The sequence below is a fragment of the Anguilla rostrata genome, chromosome 1 (assembly GCF_018555375.3).
Source record: "Anguilla rostrata isolate EN2019 chromosome 1, ASM1855537v3, whole genome shotgun sequence".
Classification (NCBI taxonomy): Eukaryota; Metazoa; Chordata; class Actinopteri; order Anguilliformes; family Anguillidae; genus Anguilla; species Anguilla rostrata.
Window position 1 is genome coordinate 63,694,517 of NC_057933.1, and position 24,557 is coordinate 63,719,073.

A 24,557-nucleotide genomic window follows, 5' to 3' on the forward strand; every position below is an offset into this window, starting at 1 on the left:
TTTTATTGTGCCATTCCACACTAAAGTATGCCCTGGATATTTTTGAGAGTCTTTGTGCAGTTATAGAAGTACCTCATAATGAATTCAGAAAATGGTCTTAGGGAGATGCTAAATTTGAACATGCCTGACCATGAATTTACTCAAGCTTTTGGGGTAATTAGCAATTCATAAAGAAAAGTCTGCAGGATAGGTGTGATATTTGTTCAGTTGAAAGAAAACCAAGGCTGATTCTGCATTGAATCAATGGCCTTTAAGCACTGTCTTAAAATTTACACTTTTATTCAGTAGGTTTGCTTTAACACATAATTCCACATTTACATGTCCTGTGTTCTCACTGAGTCACATTTCTCTCTGTGAATCGCAGTTTCCAGTGCAAATCTTTAGATTATCTCTCTCACATATAACCCTGGTAATTGCTTGAGGACCATGTTTGCACATAGTATGAATTCTGGAGCCAATTTGAAGCCTGAGTGAACCAGAAGCCTCTAGATTGCTAGCTTTCTGAAAATGGTGCATTTGTAAACACATCCTGTAGCAAGTCCAGTCAGGGCACGAATACTACAGTAAATGGATACTCATAGCCATAAAACCTTGTTAACACAGTAGAGGGAGAAAAGTGGCAACAGTTCATTAAAATGCAGATGTTTTCTTCTAAGGTAAGTGATCTATATCATGTGTTGGATTATACCACAGATGGATTTCAATGCAGGACTAAAATGAATGCATTAAAGATAATACGGGAATATAAATTGAGTATTTTTGTATTGGGTCACAAATGTAAATGATGTGGCAACAAGTTCAAAACCTTTGTGAAGCCAAACACATTTTTCACCTTGTCTTTCACCTCACTGACTGACTGGAAAACGAAAGATTAACCAGTGAATGGCAATATGAAACTTCCCTTAGTCTCTGTGCTCTAAATAACCAATCACATATTAATACTTTCCCCCCCCCATAACAATCACGTATATATTTTTAACATCAGGAAGGACAATTAAAATAAAATGCCTACAATTAATTATGATGAGCCTTATTTCCAAGACCTAATGCACTGCATGGAGAGATGTGCTCATTTGAAAACAACATATTTATCACAGTTTCAGAGTTGCCAATGCATACACTTCAGATGATTAATTAGTCATGACACTTTATGATCTGTTGTATGTTAGAGAAAGTATGATTGCGTAATAAACCACTGTTCTCAATCTCCAGGGCACATCTGTGCTCTCACCCATGGTACTGAAGTATGTTATTCTCACTGATCCACACTGCTGGCCAGACCTTTCCATATCAACCCCTCAGGGACCACAAATAAGAAATTTCTGTCCTATAGAATACCATGGGTTACTCTTAAAAATATAACTATTTTACAGTACCTAACAATTACAATGTGACCTGCCTGTTAGTGGCACTTGCTGATGTCAAAACATGTCAGAAAGTGCCTGAATAAGAACGAGTGTATTTGGACACCAAATGAGTACAGAGATCAATTTTGACTGCAATATAGATTTAGATACGCTTGGAATGTACTACACTTCATTGATGATCTCCCAACTTTGGACACCCCTACTCCTGAATTCTGTGCATCTGTGTCTTCTTTAAAAATGCATTTAATATAAATTATATGAAGTGCAATCCAAGTCCTGGTTTGATGCTGCCTTAGGTCTTCATTTCCTCATACATCTGCATGTATGCTGCTCAGTGTTCCTTTATGAAAGTGCGTACATGTTGCTCAGTGTTCCTTTATGAAAGTGCATGTATGTCGCTCAGTGTTTATTTATGATAGTGCATTTATGTTGCTCAGTGTTCCTTTATGAAAGTGCATGTATGTTGCTCAGTGTTCCTTTATGAAAGTGCATGCAGTAGCTGCAAGTGTACCGTTTTCGCTCCCCAGATGGAAATAGCCATCGACTAGCGACGCGCCGCTGTTGAAGTGCTGTGTCATGTGATCAAGCCAGTTGGCCTCCACACCACTGACCCCCTCATCCTGGAGCTGGACCCGTAGGGGGACTTTAATGGTGTAGTACTTCAGCAGCCCCTGGTGCGCCCCGGGGTGGTTAAACAAGGCGAAGACTTCCATCCCTGTGAAAGTGGAGAGAAAAGCCTCAGTACATTATAATAAAAGTATCATTTATCAGTGTGCTGGGCACCCTCAATCAGTGATGGTTCCACTGCTTATGTATTACCCATTATAGCACATACAAGATTGTAGAGACAGGTTAGATATTTAACCCAAGCGGACTACAGCTGAGGCCCACTCAAGACTAGAACCCAGGTCTCTATATTTTTTTAATCCCTGGGTATCCTCCACACTGATCCATACATTGTCCCACAAGCTCAATAGGCACACACATAGACATATGCACATAGTCATGCTCATACAAACACACACAGACAGAGACACACGTGCACACATACACGTGCACACAGACAGAAACACAGTCGTACAGATAGACACACGCACGCACGCGTGCGCACGCACACACGCACACACACGCAGACTAATATACAATACACTGGCTTGAGAAAACAAGTCAATTTCCGGGTAATTTCAGAGGAAGTACTTACATTTCAGGCCATCGTGATACAAAAAAGGCATTCAAATACATATAGCTTTGGTGTATACTTAATATCTTAGAAACATTAGATGTACTGCCAAATTCAAATAGAGTGTTGTCTAGACACTCCAGAGGAAACCCGGAAGCTCTGGAGTTACAGATGCAGCCTCTTTGTTACACAACTCATAGTAATTTATCCTTGTGTGTTGCTCACAGAAAGGGTTTCATCTGATAATATGCCCTCAGAGATGGCTGCAAGCCCACTCAGTTATAGATTTCCTTTTCTTTTAAGACTTTTCAGAAGAAAGAAAAACAAGGCCAGTTTGGAGAAGCCTGAGGCATCAAAACTTGTGTGAGTGTAAGATGTCCCCCGGGGGGGGGGGGGGCTGGTGGTATTGGAGGTTAAATTATTGTTCATCAGCATGATAGGAATGCTGCTAGGATTAAAAAAACAGAAATGGTGCTCTTTTGTAGCAGAGTAGAACTAAAAAGAACAACACATTTGAAAAAAAAAAAAAAATCAAGATTTACAAGCACCTTGCACATTACACTACACTTTAGAATATTGGTTTTAAATCATTTCTCAGTAAACAAATGATACATTTTTGCACTGTTTTTCATATTGCACACTATGTCTATGCTCACAGTCCAAAATGTTATTATTTCTGCATTGCTAATACATTCAAGTCACAAACTCCTTGTCAAAACTGTACAGACTTTTATAGAGGCATTTTGATAATGTGATTTTTTAGGGTAGTAAAGGAATGGTGTACTGTGGTAAGCAGCTTACTTTTCTTAATAATAATGAATTTCTTCACAAGTAAATTATTTTGAAATAATGATCACTGATGACAATATGTTGCACAGTTGTTAGGCATAAATATATCAAATGGCAGATGGAATTGGTTGCTCGTTTTCACAAACTTAAAAGTCTGGTTTGCGATGCTTGGGATAGTATGCTAAACTAACATATCCTCATCAGCATCATTAGCTGAAGAGTGACAGAGCTGTACTGTTTGTAACATGATGTTCTGCAGGGAAATTAGTGTGCTGTGCTGTATATTCCTTGTCTTCCACACACTGGCTTATCTCCAACCCCAGGGGATGATTCTATTTCATTTATTCATAATTAGCAATGTCAGTAAACTCTTGTCCCGGTCATGACTGTTTACAGAGTCTCTATGCTGCTTGGCTCCAATTTAATACAAATAGCCTGGACTGCTGTGACAGAGGCATTCTCACGTACGCTATGGATGGGAGGACTTTATGGCCACACATAACGTGAATCATGAGCGGCCAGGTCTCGCTTGCCTCCGGTCCTCAATCAATCACCACCTCAGGAAGAATTAATCATTAAGCAGCGGGTTTATTTTCAGCGGCTTGACTGATGTGACACATGGCCACTAAATTCACACACGCCACTGGCGGTCGCACTAACGGGAGCGAATGCGTGCGCAAGTCACACGGACATGAGGAATGTCTCCCGTCATTCCATTCAACATTAATGTAGAAATGCGAGATAGAGGGTCATTATGCGAATATGTTTTCACGTTAATTCTACTCTTCCTGGCTGTATCCCATGATTCAAGGGAGGGGGTTTGTACAGAGGAGATGACTCAAAACAAGCTGTCAGACATCAGACTCACCAGCTTGCTAACTATGTTGGATTTGCCACATGAAAGAAATCAGCCAGCAACCTGAAGAGTTACCTTGTCTGTCTCAATACAGTCTTTGGCATTTGCTGTAAACAAGCAAATGAGCACATGCACACAATTACAGACCTTCATCCTTCAAAGCCATTTCTGAACCTTCCACAGCTAAGACTAATGTATTCTACGATTTTGGAAGAACTATCACTTAGCGTGAAATTTGACTTATTTCATCTTACATTTCATTAATCTTAACTTATTGTGTTCGCCAGACTTTTGGTATACATAATAAATTATAACAGCTTTCATTTATGGGTATACAGTCGGAAATGGACTGATTCCACCATACCGCGACTGTTACATTTCTCCACTTATAAAATTTGGAGTTAAAACTGGGACTGGACTGAAGTGCACTGGATCCACCTGTAGAGGGCCACAGTGAGCTGAATTTTATGGGTCATGCCTTGGACACTGGCCACTGATGGACACTGCCCATTACAGTGAACAAACAAACAAGAGAGTGGATGGCATGCTCCACAAAGGCAAGTCAATCTGTTAATCTGTTTACTACAGTAAGTGAAGGGTAACTCTTGCATGCACCCAGTGAACAATACTGGAATTATCTACCCCAGTCTTACTGAAGATACCACCTGACTGACACCTGGAGCACCAGGTGAGGTGATTTCCCATGTGAGTAATGACTCTGTTGAACAACAAGGAGGCGAGTGAAATAAAAACACCAGGACCTGGAGCCTTCAATGATTAGAGCTGGCCATGCATGACCTTGTGTAGAGCATTAGAATCAAATGATTAAATCAGCACTCCTTCATTAGATGAGCACTGACTCAAAGCTATTTTATTTGGAAGATCACTAAACCCCCTGACAAATACACTTAGCATTCTCACACAGAGCAACATATCTCTTCTCAGGGCGCTTGTGGACAGTGGCTCTAAAGTACTGACTCCAGGGCAAATTAAACAGGCTACCAAGCTAATAAAAGTCCAAAACATGCAAGAACACATTTATGTGATTATTTCACACACACACACACACACACACGCACGTACGCACGCATACACTCGCGCACACAGACACACACACACACATATGCACACATACACACATTTTGTATCTTCCCATGCAGCTAACCTTCCTGGCAGTACAATGCAGATCGAGTCACAAAGTTATTTATCTGGTTTAACTTAATTTAATTAAGTAAAAAAGGCATATAATACCTCTGCCCAGCCTAAACCTGACCTGGCCCGAACCTGACATGCCTTTGGGTCCTGTCTGGTTCAAGCTGGGTAGCGAGGGCATGAGACTCTGGTCAATCCACATGGTTAAAAAAGGAACCAAGAAACAAGTAAGTTTTGATTTTGATTTTGTTATAGATTTAGCAGCGTAAATGGAACTGTAGTGAAACTGAAACAACCTCTAGTGACATGGCATTTATATTTAACTGTAACTGCCACACATTTTTCACAAGCTTCATGTCAAAAATGCAATTATATGACTGGAGCAAGCTCATAATGAACTTTATGAGTAACGACTATGAAGAGGCGCAATGTAAAAGGCCCTTTCAGATTGTGAACAGACCAGTTTGTGAACAGACTTACCTTTCTTGGAGGAAGATAGACTGGTGTGTGTGTCTTTCTCCTCTGGGTTCTTTGCTTTATTGTTGTTATGCATCAGGCTGTCATTCTTTGTTGCTGTTGTATGTTGGCCTGGGTGGTCTACTGATGAAGATGGGTCAGAGAGACCAGGCTCGCCATCTTGACTGTCCCCTGCACCTGTCCCATTGGGACTCCCAGGGTTCACAGTCTCAGTCTCTGTTTCCCCTGGATGTACTTCTTCACCCTCAGTGGCTGAGGGTTTGTCTTCTGTTCCAGTCTCCTCAGCAAAATCCTGGAGTTCCAACCCCTCTGGGGACAGGGGGCTGTGGTTTAGCTCAGTCTCAGTACCGGGGAGAGAGCTAGGGCTGGAATGCAGGGACAGTGACATTTCCTCTGCGCCAGCCTGTCCTGGGGTTGAGACTGTAGCAGGCTGCTGGACGAAACCCACAAACATGACGCCTTGTTCTGCTGCATCCTGGATCTGACAAGGCAGAGAGGATAAGCACTTAGTCACTGCACACAGGAGAATCATGGATATCTTGGCATGCAAATTCATTGTGATGGAAAGGCACTGGAGCGTCATTATGTTCCCTCACACTTCTGCATAACCCAATTCTCATCCATCTGAGATATCTTATTCTTGCATATCTATTAAAAGTTGGCAAGACACAAAATGACTATCAACACTGTTTGTAAATGATACTGATACAGGAGATAAAAATTATGTCAATACATGCATGAATTAATACAAAATGTATAAATAAACATTACTACGCATTTATATTAGTCTGACTTATTCTATGCATCTGATGCGGCTATAACACGCAGATGAGAATAACTGAAATATTTTAGATAAATAAAGAACATGGCTGCCACTAATTATAAGCTAATATAATATGACAAAAATCAAAACAAATCAACAAAAAAAAAACAAAAAAAAAACACAATGCTTAATGTAAGAAAAACACTGAGCATAAAAACACATGCACGGTAATAGTGTCTGAATTAAGGCTCAGTTTCAATTAATATGGAGTACGTTTAACAACAATAGTAATGAATCCCAAAGGCTCCTTTAAATGTATCCTGTTTGAAAATAAAAGTGCAGACTTTTGTTCACATTTTCTCTCATTATCAAGAGATGCTTCATGATTCAAAATCATTTAATTGGTTATGTGGTATGGAAGACATTTTATAACTTGTGTAAACTGCTCCTCCTAATGAAACTTTGGGCCAGCTGCCATGAAATGCATAATCTCAGGAATCTCCCCTGTAAACATTCTGCAATGTAGTGTGCAAAATAAATCAAAATGCAGCTTTTATAAATTTCACAACAAAAAATATCTACTAATAAAAACAATAAGTCTCAACAGACAGGTAAACAAAGCCTGAGACATAATGAATCAATAGTGTTTTATTTAATATAAACATTGATAATTTTTTAAAAAAGATTATTATTCAAATATATTTCTTTCTGATTTTCATTTTATGATCTGTGTTTACCATTCTATTATGGGTTGATTAATGCATCTTTACATTGACAAAACAACCAAATGCAGTTATTTGCACATTTTTTTTTTGGATTGAATGAGAGAAGGCAAACAAATCACTCCTGTCAGGTTTTCAAATTAAACAGGAGCTGATTGTAATGTCGGCTGCATATTTGCACTCATTGCATCCTCAAAGAGCCTGGCTTTTTGCAATTTATTGTCAGTTGGTGTTTTGAAGTCAATATTGTTAGTCTGCATGAAATGAAATTGAAATGTTAACTGTCAAGGAATGTTAATGAAGTCACTTTTTCATTATTTGACTTTAATAAAATCCTGCCAATGTCATTAAAATGCTATCACTTATAGAAGCACAGAAAATAAAAATAAAAAAATTTATAAAATGTATAAAAGACCTGCTGCTTATTATACATGGAGCTAAACTTTCATTTTGTTTTCTATTACATTTGTTTAAAAGCTGAAGCCATTAGATCCTATTTTGAAAGGTATACAATATATAATAAATGGAATATCTCATACCAAATGAAATATCAAAATGTATGACAATCAAAAATATAATTGTGTCTGATATTATTTCCCCTGCCATTGAGCAGGTAAACTGAATTATCATGGATGATGTCTATAAAATAAAATTAAAAATACGACGTCACAGGTAACCAGTTATTAATATTATTTTTCTTTTTTTTTAATACAGAATTCTGAACTCAACAATGGAGCAAACAGTCAAATAATGCATCACAAAATTTTTCATCTTTCATCAAGATCTCACCTTTTTCACGTAGCCCTGTATGAGACTTGTGTTGGGTGACTGGTCTGCTGACAGGCACAGGTCAATTTCTAGACGGCTGGGCTCATAGTTTGACTGTGTCTTCTCTGAACTGGAGGGGACAGAGGGACAGAAAACGAAGATTCGATATCTGTTACAACAAAGATGCAATACTAATATTACTACGATTCAACACATTTTGTGCAGGCAAGATCAAAGGCATAAATCAAATTCATTTTTTCAAATAGCTCATACATTTGTATTGTCTTTGTATGTGTGTAATGACATATGTTTAAGGATTATGCAAATGCAAGTAAATTATGAACATTTAAACACAACAGTATAGTTTGTGTCATTTTGTAGGAGTGTAGGAGGTGAAGAATCAATCTGTTTGTCATGTTTTACGAGTTATGCATTGATCCAAAAATGAACAAAATGAACCAAACCATAACATAAACTAAAGGACTGGAAAGTCACAATAGGTTAAATTCCAGGAGAACAGATATCTTGGCTTGTTTTTCATCTTACATAAATATCTTTGGCTCCAGGGTCTATTTATAGTGGAAAAACTATTTTTCTATGAAGGAAATCCCAGCACAGCTTCTGTGAAGGCAGATGCCCCTGTGCTCCCTGCTATCCGCTCTCCCATCCTGTTGACATGAGGGCTGGGGACCTTCCCACCTCACAGGGTGGCTGCAGACGTGCCTGCATGGGGATGGACCGGATGCCTGGCATTTTACGCCCAATAGCTGAACCTGCCTGCACAATGAATTTCACACCTGCAGTGTCCTGAGTCAGCTGTCATTGTAAGCCCGTAAAATGTTCAAAGCTCCAACACCACCGCCATGTTTCACAAAACATGTCCTGTGGCACGTGGCCAACAGGAGTGCCAATATTTCTAATGATCCATGACTTTAAGGGGCTTTTCTGAGAAACTCCAGGTAGCGTAACACAACTCACTTTAAGATCTGTTTATTTGAAAAGGTCTGTTGCCAAGAAATAGTAGACCAAAGACTATTCTGTTCTCAAATAGTGAATCATGTCCATTGAGTTCTCCCAGATTAGTATTATTTTAAAAATATAACACGCTCATCTGTCGGTGCTCCTAAATGTTACTCTTCATTCTGATCTGTGAGGTAAAAGTTCTGTGCCTGTGAGCAGACTGCATCTTTCTATATCCCTTCCATCTCAGTGACAAAAAGTCGAAATCTAGATGCAGAGCAGTGGAAATCTAGTTTGACAGACCTGTTGATGTAAATGGACTTGGTTAACCCCAATAGAGGTAAGGTTTCACCCAGATATAGCATGGCTACATCCTAGTCAGCAAGAAAACTTTTACCTTTCAACCTAATGTTGCTGGGTTTTCACCTGAACCTAGATTTGTGTACAGCTGCTAAAACTTTGAAAGGGAATTAAATATACGGTTATGTGAATACACATTCCTGTTGTGATAGAACAATCAAGCAGAAGGAATGTGTGGATCACATCAATGATATTGAAAGGTAAATATAGAAAATCCAGGGATAGACAATTGATTCTAAATGATTCTGCATTCTAAACAAGGAACCATGCTATATCATGCCATTGTGTTTGTTTTGTTTCAGTCCAGGGGTTCTGTTATATTGTGATATTTCCGTGGTTCTATCTTAAAGGCTAAGCACCACATAACAATATCCCCCAAATATATTAGACCAATTCTTTTTAGTATAGAGGTTTTTCATTATATTAAGCTGGAATTGTTGTCAGTGTGGCTATTTTGATAACTTGTTCACTCCTGATGGAAACACTCAAATTCATGGCGGAAAATGACTTATGTGATGTGTGAAGTAATGAGTGGAAGTCTGCAGAAGACATAATTACTCATCTTGTAGACTACCCCAATACAGCCATTCAGGTTTGAGCCAGGTGATTGAAGTTAGAGGATTCTTCCTAAAGCCAATAACCAGAGCACTTATTGGGAAATTAACTTTTTAGCTATCTTGCCCAGATTCATTTGAGAAGCCTGATTGTGTGTGGCCCTATGCATCCAGTACAAGGATATTTGACAACACGAGCTGCATGCTAACAGTGTTAGCTCTATCAATGGCTGCAGATGGACAGCACTAGCTAATTAGCTTCTACTTAAGGATCTACTCTAATTCACTTCTAGTGAGCGAATTAGTCTAGCATCATGTGTCAATTAAACTTTTCCATTTTTTCCATTAGCATTATCACAACAACTTTCTTATACCCATTAAATTGTAGCGATATGGGCTAATTCTTTAATGGAAAAAGGCTAGCTATAGCTAATTTGACAGTATCTCACTTCCTCACTCTATCACATGACAAAATATTATGCAGGTGATCATTTTGAAAATTGTTGAAATAGGGAGGCAGGGCAAATGAGTAAACAATTTTAGACTTTATGGCTTATTCCTTGCTTTTATTTCAATAGAATAATGTTAATTAACATAAAAAGGACAACTTCCATTCGGTTGGTGTATTTCATTTTTAAAAATAATATCTGGTGCTTACCCATTAATTTTTTGATTCTGTATATTGTGATATTTCTACTGTTCTATCTTAATTTTCAGAGCAGAATTACTGCAACTGAGGACTGTTAATCTACAATTATAATTTTTGCTGGAAAACTAATATATACTGTTCCATCTAATGTATGAATTAAATGATGGACTATCGACTATGCAAACAGAATTTTCTCCATATGAGCTTGCTAATGTAAAAATAACCAGCTGGCTAGTTTCCAAGGATGTTAAGCCATTGACTTTCTGCTTCACTGACAATGGCTTCAGCCGATGACTGACCAAGAGTGTTTCTGGATCCTGATGCAGTTAATTACTGGGCAAGCTTTTAGCAAATTAAGTTAGAACTAACAATTTTCAACATTATTTTTCTAAGCATGGATAATAGGTTCATTGTGTGCTTTTATTCAGAGATGTAGCTGTATCCATTACAAATAGTCCATTTTATTTATTTATTTATTTTTGCTTTGTACTTAGCCTACCTCTATTGTTCACTACCACAAAATTGAATATAGGACATTTGACAGTTGACATTTCAGGGTCAAAATGAGCCAATGCTCTCCATCTGAATTTCAAATTCAAAAAAGTTGATTTTAAAGCCTGACTAATCCCACCTTAAAGACCGGGCCATTTCAGTCTTGGCCACTTATCCAAATAGCACTTGAAAGTAATGATGTTAACATTTACAGAGGGCATATATCAGTAGAAGGGCATGTTTATTTCCTAGCTAATTGTTCTTTATAGGGGAATACTGTAACAATGTCATTTTTTAGCTTACTTCTACTGCTCCATATGCAGTGGCTTATAATAGGACTATGGAGAATAGCTGGGATTTTATCCAGGGGCGAGTGTGAATACTAAACACAACATTTAAAGCCACAAACATTTTCCTCTCGCCCAGTCTCCCAGATGGGCATGGACATTTTTGGGTCTGTTTGTTTTCAAAGCGATGATTGGATATCCAGTGTTTTGCTTTCATGTGCACTTTCCTAGTCCCTTTTTTAGTTTTTGTCAGGCTGTCAGAGAGGAGAAACGGAGAGGAGCTGGTTGGTTTGATTTAAATCTTTTATTTTTTTTGGTGTATCCCCCTGGGCTGGTGCTGATGCAGACTGCTGTCTCCACGGTGACAGACGTTGAGATAAAGCGGGACTGTTTGGCAGGGGCCATCAAAGGATCAGCAGCCCCTTTCCACTCCCTCTCTCCTCACCCCAACTGTGATCTACAGGCCCACTGCCCTCCCCCTTTTCTATCTCACCCCTCAAAGTGAAAGGTAGTCTCTCTCTATAGAGAGAACTCCTTTCCCATCCTCTCCCACACCCCCTGTGAATCTCTGCACAAGTTCATCCTGCTTTCACAAATGATCTCATGGGTTTCTGCCCATTGATGTCCAATTAAGATCATTTTCATTCGGCTGTTCAGTTCAAAGAAAAATTGACAGTTTGCTTCTGTGTGTGTGTGCGTGCGTGTGTGTGTGTATGGTGCGGGGGGAGGGGGGTTAGCAGTTTGGGGGTTGATATTGACAATACTGTTCCCTACCTGTTTGCACTACACCTTTTGCTTCTTGTAGTTATATATTTTGATAATGCATTGCTATCACTGGGCAACCATTCAATGATGTGACGTCAAAAAACTGTTTGTTCTTATACAGTACATCTCTATTAGCATACCGCTCTCTGTAGAATTTCCACAGTATAAAAACACACACAAAAAGAGTGGAGACAGACATGAAGGGAAAATAATCAGTAATCTTCAGAGGAATCTGAGCAAATAATGTGCCTGTTTTGAATTATGGATTCATTTGGGAGGAATGTGCAGTGAATTTGTGGACTGTAAATTAAGCCATGGAGATTTCTGGGATTTACAGAGTCTGGAGACTGCGTCCAAACCCGCAGTTTGGAACACTCAGGGAGTCTTAGACAGTACGGGGAACAGACGCTGCCCCTGGTCATCTCTCACTGCAGTCACACACTTGTGTAGAGTGAAGACAAAACAAAGCTAAGTGGGACTCTTGAGAAGTTCAAGAGGTGCTCCTCCAGGTGGGGGGAAGGGAGACAGCCCTGTAGCTAGGTAGCTACTATAAACAGAACTGGATCCTGAGCCTAGTACCAACACACACACACACACACACACACACAAGCACACACGTGTTGAAGTGTCTCCCCATGTAGCTAATTTTCCTGGCATTACAATGCGGATGAGGTCAAAAAGTTATAATTGACAAACAGCCCAAGTCAAAGGGGACCCTCATTCAATATAAGACACACTCGGGACTTGGAACAGTGGGGATGGTGTTGGGGAAGTGTTTATTGGGTTGTGCACCTGTATGTGGTGAATTGTCTTTCTACCTCAGAAAACACAGCGTGAGAATCCTGTCTACTGCACCAGTTTTTACACAGCAGTTACTGCAAGGAATATTCACTGAGAACTACTCCATGACCTACACCATGTTTAAGTTGAAATTAGATTAAATCCTGTGAATGCTGTTTGAAAAAGTTACGGATGGTTAGTTGTGTCCTGGCACTGGACCGATAACACATAAATAACTAACGAGTATTAGCTTATCCAGTTTCATAATGAAAAAGAATGCGACCAATGATTCTAACAAAATAATTGTAAAACTATATTTAGAAAATAAGAAAAGGCCCACACAATGTCAACCCAAAACAAAGGGAAAAATAAAGCTCAATTTATTTCAGAATGTGCAGAAGTAGATGTGTGTAAAAAGTGAGAAATATGACAAACTTTCGGTCACAAGCGTACCATCATCGTCTAGGTGGCGACACACCTGTTTTCAAAACCCTAGCCAGATATGGCTTGCTAAAACAAGTAAAATTCAAGCAAAAACAAAGACCAAAGAAAAAGGCGTGGCCTTGAGTTTGCACCACTGATATGCGTTTTATCCACAAGTTTCTATCGCTGAATACAGATGATGATACAGTACATTAAAATGGTGGCTGCAGTTGTTTGTGCTTCGTACATGCCATGGGAGAAGTAATGGAAGGAAATGAGAGAAGATGGAGGAGGCACTTACGTGTCAGAGTGGCGGATCAGCACAGCCCGGTAGAGCTGATGCTGGACGCTGGCATGCTCCAAACCACAGGGGTGGATGAAGGGGTGCACGGCAGCTAAAACAAACCCCTGCTGGTAGAGGTCCTGAAGCTGGGTGGGTAACTCCCTCAGAGTGGAGAGACAGAGTCCAGACGCCCCTGGCGAGACGACAAATTCACACAAATAAATAGTAGCAGGCTATTATCCATAATAACTTTATTTTGCTTATACAAAATGACCAATATCCTGCTCTGTGAGTTAATAAAACAGGATGAAAATCTTATAAAAGTGAGTTGTTCTACTTCTAGTGTGATTTCACAGGACTGCTTTACTCAGTGTGAGATGATTTTAGCTAGGTTTGATGACTACAATAACCCAAATAGAAGATCAAGGTTTATGAGACCAATGACTGAACAGATATTTTGAAAGACCAAAAAAAAAAAAAAAACCCATAATGTCTGCAGAATCTAAATCGAGACAGGACATGCAGAAAAGCACACATAGTGTGTCAACCTCTTGTCAAAATCAGCCAACTGTGCAACAACAGGCATGGATCCTGTCCAAGACAGGAATCAAAGACTGCGCTATGCTAATGAACGTCACACAGAGCACTTGGCCCACCGTTCAACAACCGCACTTCTAGATATCAGCCAGGACCAGCATTTAACCGGATTCAAACAGCTGCTTCACGTTCAAGCCAAGATAAACAATGGACTGGCGCAGTGCTTGACTGACTGGCAGTCCCTGCGATTTGCCACATGTGAACAAGATGTGAAAATGGCATTGACGGCAATTAGAGTCAAGCTCTGAACAGTATAAGCGAACCAGTAGAATCAAACAACTGAACATACTGTAGCCTACAGAACAGGGACTGGGCAAAATGAACTACTACCACAGGGAACCCAGATGGAGGTCTTGTGACTACAAGGCTACCTGCCCCAAAAAGGACTAAAGGGGTTGGATTCATGCTTGGAGAGAAGTGGTGGTGTAATGTACCATTCAGATATTGGATAAATCAAGGTTCAGCAGAGAATGAATATCAGGTGAATGACAAGGCGTGGCAGACATTGTTTGAAATTCAAACATGATTGAGCTTGTATATGTGATATTGGTAATCAGTTGTAATTCTACAGTTTCTCACAGAATTGAATTATATTTAATACTGTACACATATTGTAGGCACGTATTGTAAGCCTAATTACAGGTAAAAGTAAAGAGAAAAAAAGTGTCTTGACAAATCCTTGGACTTGGCTACTATCTGGCCAATGGTAGTTAAAAATATCCAAAACTATCATAATCATATTAATCATATGACAGTTAAAACCACAACGCAAAAGCCTTCCACACGTTTAGTGAATAACAGACTGAAATAACATTCCTTCTTGCCAAAGGTCAGAAAATCCAAATGCTCTCATTCTTCATCTTTATATCTTTTATTAATTCTGGTGTCTCTGCATTTTCATTTCATTTTTATTGTGCAATCATTTTGTTTTCCCTGGAGGCAGAGAAAGCTGTTTGCCATTCACTGAGCCGGCAGATATTAACATGACTAGAATATCATGGCCACTGTCTGAACTCTAACATTATGATGAATAAATATGGTGCGGCCTCCATTGTATCCCAATAGGTAAATAGCCACAGAGGCATTTATGAATTTATCTCAAATAATGGCAGAAACACTGAATGACAGTGCACTGAAACCCAAGCCCAAGCATTTGACGAGTGGCAAGGGGAAGTTTTTCTTTTGCAAGAAACTACAATCATACAGTAATTTATCACAGTTTGGCTGTGAAATGTTCAAATTTGTATCTTGGTAGACCGGGTAATTAAACTCAGTGATGTTGACTGTATTTACATAATTATTATGAGGCTAGACTAAATTTAAGTGATGAAAATGGAATCTCAAAACATTAAGCACATTGTTTCAAGAAAGCCAATTACATTGCATCTACTTTGTTTACGTAGGGAAAAAGCCTTCTTCATCACACTTGTTATAAATAGTCAAGGATTTAATCAGTGGCTCACTTGCATTAAATCTGTTCAAATGCATTTCCAGTGAGCTTAAAAAAATAATAATTTTAAGTAGTATTTTTAAACTATGTCATCATCAAACAGTACACTGAAAAAAATCTCGCAAAAAAAAGAGCAGTTCAGCAAATTACTTCCTGTGCCACTTCAGCATGTGCACTTCCTGTTAGATTGTCTGACTGGGCAGGATTGCCTCTTTGACACTCCTGCTTTGCATTTTACAACTTTTGTATGCATTAGGAAGTGTATGCAAGTGTATTATATATGTTGTTTTGGAAAGCTTAGTATTTTAACTATCTGACAGACATGAAATATTGTGTCAGTGGTTCTCCTCTCAAGGAATACACCACAATCACAATATAAAATGCAGACTGTGATCTAAAATTAGCTTTGTATCCTAGTAATTTCATACCCTCTTTAGATCATGCTGGCATAATTTAATATTTAATATAATATTCATACATGTTGACAGTGGAATGAGTTCACCCCAAAAATGTAAACCTCACGCCTGTAACATAGAGGCACTGTTGTGTGGCTCTTTCCCTGAGTCAGTCTGTTTAAAAATAAATGAGTAAATATGAATTAATAAGCTGAGTGATATGGGAGAGGAGGACTTCAGGCCCACACTGCTGTGCAGCTGGAGGACATGGTTCAATCCAATTTGCATGAACCTTGAGAGGAAAAAAAAACCTGGAATAAATTAGCTCCACAATACCAGGAGGAGAGGTGCTACTAATAAGCTCATCCACAATCTGTTGTTCCCAACCATTATTTCCCTGTTAACAATTAGAGACCTGCTCTTCATATGGCACTAATAACTCAATTTACAGGGACGAGAGAAATGACTCAAATTCTAATCTGGAATAGCAAATATATTAAAACAAATAACAATTCTAATCCTCCAAATGCTCAAACATGTGGTATTACATTTTTTTCTTTGCAATAACAAAGAGAGACTAGAAAATAGTCATTTGACTTACCATAAAATATGTAAAAAATATCTCTATATCTCATATTGAAGGAAACCCATACCAAGACATAATTTGATGCAGACTTTTACAAAGGTTTCACCCTGTACTTAATTATTTTCACCTGATATTAGGGAACACTAGCCTTCCTGTTCTTTCTGATAGGTCAGCCCATTGGTTATGTCCTGGTGATGTCGCTAATCACCCCTTATCACTACTTCCTGTGGTTCAAAAACCGACCCTAGAGCATGGTTATAAAACTGCTTCATTAACAGTCTAATGACTTATTGTGAGAAAAAAAACCCTTCTGGTGCTTTAGACTTGCCATCCGTCAGATTCTCGCACTTTGCTGATTGGAACGTCTCTGTGCGAGCATGTGAAATGAGACAGGGTCTCAAGACAGAACACAGCGCTCATTTCCTGGTGGATCAGCTGCAGCGTGGGAGAAATCTTACGCTGAGATACGTGGCTGTGTTGCGTGGGGGCAGCAAGGGACTGTAGAGTCTGGGAACACTAGGCACTGTAAGCTCGATGCACACATGGCACAGTCATCAGCAATGCAATCTCATCTCATGGCTCATCGATTGCCTTCAAAAAAATATACATAAGCCTCAGTTGTCCTGAGATTCAATGGCATATCCCACATCCTACCCGCATAAGAACAGTCCTGTTATTAGTGCAGGACGTTCAACACAATGGGTTTATAGGTCTGGATGTATAAGAAATCACACATACTTCATGCATGCATCTGGTGTATAGTATAAACTCATTGAATTAATAAATTAATCCAAAGTATGCAATTTTATTTTTATTTTCAGAATAGCTAACATCACAGACATTTTATAAAGTAGAATAAAGTGATATGCTTAATAATACATTGTGCATATGCAAGGATGAGGTCATTTGACATTTTAAAGCTGACGAAGCAACTCAAGTAAAAGATAAAAAGCCAGTGATTAAGTCTGCCTGTAAATTGGCGTATTAATAGAGGCCACTCTCTCGGAACCTTCAAATATCAGATTTGATTGACAGGCACTCCCAGATGCAGATGTTATTCCTGTCTCCTGACAGTAGTGTTGCTTGGAGACAGCTCCTAAAGACCACATGCCAAAGCAAAGGGAGGCTGTTCATCAACAGACAGCTGAACCAGCCCAGGAGTCCTTTTTCAGGTTGTGGAGTAAAATGGTTGGGAACTGGAGCTGTGACCAAAGTTCTATGGTGCATCCAGACTAAGACACTCAGGGTGTGTCCTGAACATTGTATTTTACCCAAATAAATTTAGTGAATATCCAGATGTATGAATGCATACTCCATCCAATGAAATAAATAAATGACCACAAACACAGGCTTGTGCTGGATGAATAAATCATGTTATGTATATGCTATCTAAATATCTAGAAGTACTGTCCACTGATTTTGATCTATTAATGCCTTTTCACATTTCTCCTCATTTTGAAAAGAAAAAAAAAATCTTGCCGATGACAAATGTTGGAAATCGAATTCCCCCAGAGAGGAAATGGCAGAAGTGTGTGTGCTTCAATAGAATACATCATCAGGTGAGCATTTGAACTGCACAGTCGGCAGCTAGAAGTGCAATCATAGGTTTTTCACAATCAAGGCACTGCTGGCACTGCCTGAATAAATCCATGAGTTGAAAGATGAATGCGGCTCAAATTGTGCGATTGTATTCAAAGGCAGATCTGATGATGTGATTCGTTTGGACACAGCAAGCATGTGCACTCCAAGCAGACGGAGTAAGTAGTGCTTTGATTTTTATACTTACTGTAAGATAATCAAAAGAAATGCACTGTCATACCACTTATAAGCTCTACAATCCTTTGTAATAGTTTACACTTTATGCAGAGCTAACTAAAATGGAAAAATTCCCATAGGCTACTGCCCTTAAGGTTGTGAAAACAGTATCCTATAATATGGGATTTAAAGTGACAACAAACATGGTTTCCTTCAGAGTGACTGATAGAATGAACTGCTCTCCTGTGGCAAGCACTGTCAGAGGCTCCAGAGGCCAAAGAGCCAATGAGAGAGGCTGCTTTTAAAACACTTTCTGGTGTACCATTTCCTATACCTAACCTTCCAAAGATAACATCACAGGCCAATAATAAACATGACACACATTGCATGCTGTAGCAAATGTGGCAGTTTCCTAAACACTGTCAGAATTCATGTTGTTTTCTTGCTTCAGAGGGCTTACAAAACTGTGTGTATGGTTTCTCAGCAATAGTGTTTCAAAAAGCATTTCCTGCATGCCACAAGGTCACAACCCCTGCATGCCAGAATCATGGTGCTTTCTGGAGACAAACTGAAACACACACCCTGAAGCACATTCTTCAGGTGGTTCTCATTGTAAATAAATACGTGAAGCTGCAGTGTTCAAGAATTATGCCACAGATTCCACTGGGGGGAGGCGGGGGAGGGGGGGGTGTGGGGGTGAAAAGCATCCCATGCTGGGGGTAACTCTGGAGTAGCCCCGGGACACTTGAATCCTGCTGGGATCATTCGTTTAAACACCCCCCTAACAAGCTTTACTACTTTGCTAATTAGCACCAGAATAAACATGGGGAAATGAGTCAACACATTGCTGCAGTACTGTAAACAGCTGCAGGTTTCTTCTCATATAACAACTGCCATAAATTCCCTCTTTACATATTTCATCTTAAACCTTCACTGAACTAAATCTTTAAATAGGTGGCTACTTTAGGAAATTATCTCGAGTTGGACTGAGACCAAACTCCACTGCTTAAATGTCCTGAGCAAATGGAGATCGTTAGTGTTCCTCTCTGAGCAATGAGTTCTCAACAGTCTGGTCACTGATCCATTGCCTCACCATTATGCTGCATGCAACCCAATTACAAGCCAACTGCTAACATATAATTGAATTTGCAACAGGGTCATTGGTCATAAAACTAATGCAGACAAAATATGAGGTGTAACACTTTCCATGAAGAATCCCATGCAGAAGAACAACATAACACCTCCATAAACACAAAAAAATCATCCACAAACCCTTATTTCAACGAACGTAGACTGCCTTAGAGTGTGATATGTCACAATTCATATCATCACTGGTATTATGATGATATTTCGATTTGATCTGATTCGATATGATATTATTGACTAGGATGGTGGAATAATATAGTGTCTTTATATATATTATATATATATTTTTGACACACCAATAGTTTTGGCTATGTATCTAATCAATTTATTCAGATTGTTTTGCCTCATGGTGGCCTGCTTTCTACACGGATCACCAAATATGAATGCAAATACCTTCAGATTAAAAAATATGCACTTAACCTCATATTCATTGTTTTATTTAAAATCCAATGGTCCAAATCACAGTCCAAATACTTTTGCATGTAACACTTGTGCACATGCACGCACATGCACACACACACACACACACACACACACACATACCTTATGCAGCACACAGATGCTTGCATAAATATCCCATGCCCGTGAACTGAATTAAAACATGTTACCCATAATCTTCACATCTCTCTTCACACCATGCTGATGCTCTGTGCGTGGAGGTGACACAGAGCCACAGGTGGGGATTGTCATGGAAACCAACAATTGCCATATTCTCAGAGAGTCTTGCAATAGTGATGATTCCATGGAAACCAGAGGAAATAGGCTGAAGATATGAAAAAAAATCCATGTACTTTAAATGCAAATACTGAGATCTTAAGAGACTATGTGGTTTGTTACATTTGCCTGCATAAATTATCAAATATAAAAATTTAAATACAGGTCTCAGTGAATTATGATCATCTGCAAGGCTGAGTTCCGTTAACGTTAATATTTTAACAGAGGCCCCACCCGCAACTTATATCACACAAGTTGAATGAATGATAAGACACTGAATTAATAAAATGTACTAACATCGGGATTCATTAGGTCTGTCATGTTTGTAAATGCTTTTTCCTCTTTTCTCCCTAATATGGAATGCCCGTTCACATTTATCTGTGCTCATTGCTGCAACCTCTGCTATAGATTCCGAAGAGCACAGACAAGTATGTCTGAAACATGTAACATAAGCAGTTGCTTCTTATCACGCCAAGTCGAGCTTGCACTTTAGCTGTTATCCCAGCCAAGTGCAGTGCTAACCTTGGCGATGCTAGCGCCAACTACGGGTCACTCAGCGAGGCTGCCAGCCACAGTTGGCACTGGCATCCAATCATGCGCTAGAACAGCGCATTGACAGGCTGAGCCACCCATTAGCTGCATTTATTTAAAAGTACTTCAGTACTTTTTACATTTAAAAAAAATAATTGTTACCTTTTGTCAGCAATTAAAAAATGACTACTGCAGGGTATAATTGATATCATTTTTTCAAACTTAATGATGTCTTGGACATCTGCAAATATTCAATTACAGATGTCACTATAATTGTAATTGTTCTTATGATTCAACGTTTAGCGAAACTTGTTTATCATTTACTGTGAGTGTTTGTGTTACTGAAATGGTTTTGTCTGCTGTGTGAATAAAATCAAATGATCTGTTCTGGCCTCAACACAGCTACTCTGGGCAAACTGTGCTGTCCATCTTTCAGGGCCTGTTGCCCACACGTATTGATACCGATTTGCACTGTCGCTTCTAAATCAAAGCCAGCCAGTGACAAACTATTTATGATAGCTGCAACAGTTGGCTTGTGTGTCCACTTTGTAATTACCACAGTCAAGAGGCTAGGGTGAGTCTATGGGCTAGAACACAATTGCTGAATAAATGCCTTCCCTTCTTGGATACAGTGAACATTGCTAAGGAAAGAAACAGGATCAAACCATATGACAGGGTTAGTAAGTAATGTGGAAAAATTGGGGATTCATTTTTTTGTGAAAGACACTACTCACAAAATCTGACAATAATCAAACCTGACTTAAAAAAGCAAGAATCACCGCATGGAATGGAGGGCCTGGACTGAGATTCTAAAGGTGCTGTGTACTGTGTCTCACAGTGTCTGAGTGGACACTGACACACTGGCTATAAACTGATCTAAAAAGTTGACAGACACAAAAAGTTTAACATTTCTAATGATTTTTAAATTTTTTTACATACAGTACTATCTTTTAGAAAGAACGACTTAGACAGATAACTGATGCTCTAAGAGAGGGAGTATTTGCACATGCACTCTGTGCCCTATTAGCTTATGAGACAATCAAAATATTTTCAATTTTACATATTTATAAATTGGAAAAAAATTTATAAAGATAAATAATTTTAATTCAAGAGTTAACAGTAATCAGGAAAAAACTTGTCTGTGTCCAAAAACAACACAATGACACACCAGGGATGAAACATTTCAAGGAGGAAGTAAGGTCAAGGATGAAGTCATCATTTTGCTATATGTGCATTTCCACCTGGCTGCAATAGCATGAATTACTTAAACAAGGGGGGCATGAAAGAAAGCTAAATAAGCATCCCTTTGTTTGTGGTGTCTTCAATAACAATACAGCTGTGAGAGAGAAAGAAAAAGAAGGAGACAAAGAAGTCTGCTTTTACTTTGTTAAATTCAGGCTGTTTACTCCACGGCCGAGGATCTCCAGATTGCATTAGAGCAGAATCAATACTGCCATATTGAATCAGAGCAGGAGGACAATAACACACAGTAGAGCATCATGGGAGTGACCAGGGATATTGTGAATTACTCTTGTGGGCATTGGCAGATGTTAGGATGTAATACAGGAGCCGGTAATAACATGCAGCACTAAAGGCTATGATGCCCTCCTGAAAACAGAGCATTGCACCCCTATCTGCTGCTGAAATCAGATTCCGAAGGGCACATTTGATTCAATAAAGGTAAAAGCAATTAAAAGCATTTGAAAAACCCAACAAATAACTATATATAGACTATATTTTCTGTTTCCTTCACATGCTTCGCATTATGCAGTCACTATAGATTGGATTGAGTGACCACACACTGAAAGGCCTCAGATACAGGAAACAATGAATAACAAGAATAAGATGAATTTCCTCCAGTACAAAAAAGTTAAATCTCAAACACATTTTGATGGTCTACAATGAGACATACATCAGATATTTGAGCACGGAGAGGAAGGAACCACACTGAGATCTGAGCTTTCTGTTGACAAAAAATATGTCAGCAGTTGTTTTACTCTAGTTTTAAGACTAGTGAGAAGAGCACATCACATTTATCTTATCCATGCAATGTGAAATGAATCCAGCATCCATGCTACCTGGGTAGGTTTTCCATATAATTAGTATCAATTGTTTGCCTTGAGACTATTGGCACACAGGTTTGTTTTAAAAAAACATTTTGAGTTTTGTGATATACATTATTTTAAAAGTTACTAATTAGGCATTTCCACCTTGTTCTTGGCTTGCTTTCTGTGAGGGATTTAAAGTGTTTATTAACGCACAACAGAGACACACTCCATATTTTTAAAGGTCTTTGTTGGCTTTGCTTTGTTGGCTTTGTTGATAGGTGTTCATCATTTATCTTTTCCATGTTCAAAGAAATTCATATTTAAGTAACCTTTTTGTAACATGTTCCAGAACCTTGTAGTCACACTGAAAATATCAAAGTAGAAGGAATACAGATAACATTTGATGCAATAATAGCTATAATGCCAGGCACCAATTCTCACCCAAAGCCTGAAAATTACATGAAGAATTTTACACTGAATATTTTCCAACTTGAGTGAGAACAACCCCCCATTCAATTTCAAATTGAGAGTGGAAGGGAAATGCGCACAATGGAGCATATTCATGGATTTGCTGGCACAATAGAAAGCCTTCAACAAAGCCAATGTCTGAACTGTTTGGATGACTTTCATGTTAACACACTGATGTGCGGGAAATTCAAGGCAAGTGCCACGATCTTCATATTGGTTGACACATATTGTCACTGATGTCAGATGTTTTTTGGAGCTTTATCATTGCATTTAATCCACACAAATCATACGGTTGGGCTTTGTGTAAGCACCATGTCACTTCTGTATATATATGTAAATGTAATACTGGTAAAATGAAGGCACTGCAAGATAGGGATGGCAACAGTATTACAGCTGCAGTGCTGATAAAAAGTGCCTCAAAGAGGGGTGGTAAAGTAGAATGAATCATTCAGTTACACAACAAATGAACTTAGCTTATGAGCCTGGTGTAGTACTTTCTCTCAATGTATTTTGACACATACTCAGTCATACCCTATGACAGCACATGTGAAGGCTATCAGAATAGTTACCCAAATTCATAATTTGCAACAGTAGTGCAACTTAATACTGGCTCTTCCTCAGTGGTCCTCCGCTCCTTGTGTGTTATATTCAGTTTTTTTATCCGTGTTATTATCCCTGCCTCTAAATTTTCGTGTTAAGAGAGGCTTTCATTCTACTGGTTATTTACCATAGTAGGGAAACTAACCAGCAACATTTAGGTTATAAGACGAGTTCCTTAAAAATAATGCCACAGAGCTTACGGAAACTGGCTTGTGTAGACATTGGAAGCTAATTTTCTGGCACCATTACAGATAACTCCTTGCCATAGTTAGTTAATTTTGTAGCATGAAATGACTGATTGTACATCTGCGAATATATTTTCAACACATGTAATTACACTCTGGTGGGCTGGCCAACCATTCATAGAGTGAAAACGTTCATAATTAGTGATCTAAAAAATGAACAAGAAGACATCTGGACTCATGTTTGATCTCCTCTTAGCAAAATCACATCCATAATGTAAAATTAGACCTTGTCTTAGGACTCTAGAGAGTCTTATTTTCACCTGAATTGTGAGGCATTAACAATTGCTTTTGCTCCAAAACATCAATGTCCAGTTTACACAGTAGTTTAAACAGTTTACATCTACTTACAAAAGGCTTGAAATAAACTTCACACAAAACTTCAAATGTTATTTCTT

General features: G+C 38.8%; 1 protein-coding gene across 1 annotated transcript in view; it reads right to left on the reverse strand.

Moving 5' to 3' along the window:
* LOC135262118 (raftlin-like) overlaps positions 1–24,557 on the reverse strand; it is a 49,393-nt gene that overhangs the window by 16,991 nt on the left and 7,845 nt on the right. The window contains exons 3-6 of the mRNA XM_064348985.1: positions 13,646–13,820; positions 8,096–8,204; positions 5,825–6,302; positions 1,879–2,082 (exon numbers count right to left, since the gene is read on the reverse strand). Of these exons, the coding sequence (XP_064205055.1) occupies positions 1,879–2,082; positions 5,825–6,302; positions 8,096–8,204; positions 13,646–13,820 (966 nt within the window). The remainder of the gene's footprint in view (positions 1–1,878; positions 2,083–5,824; positions 6,303–8,095; positions 8,205–13,645; positions 13,821–24,557) is intronic.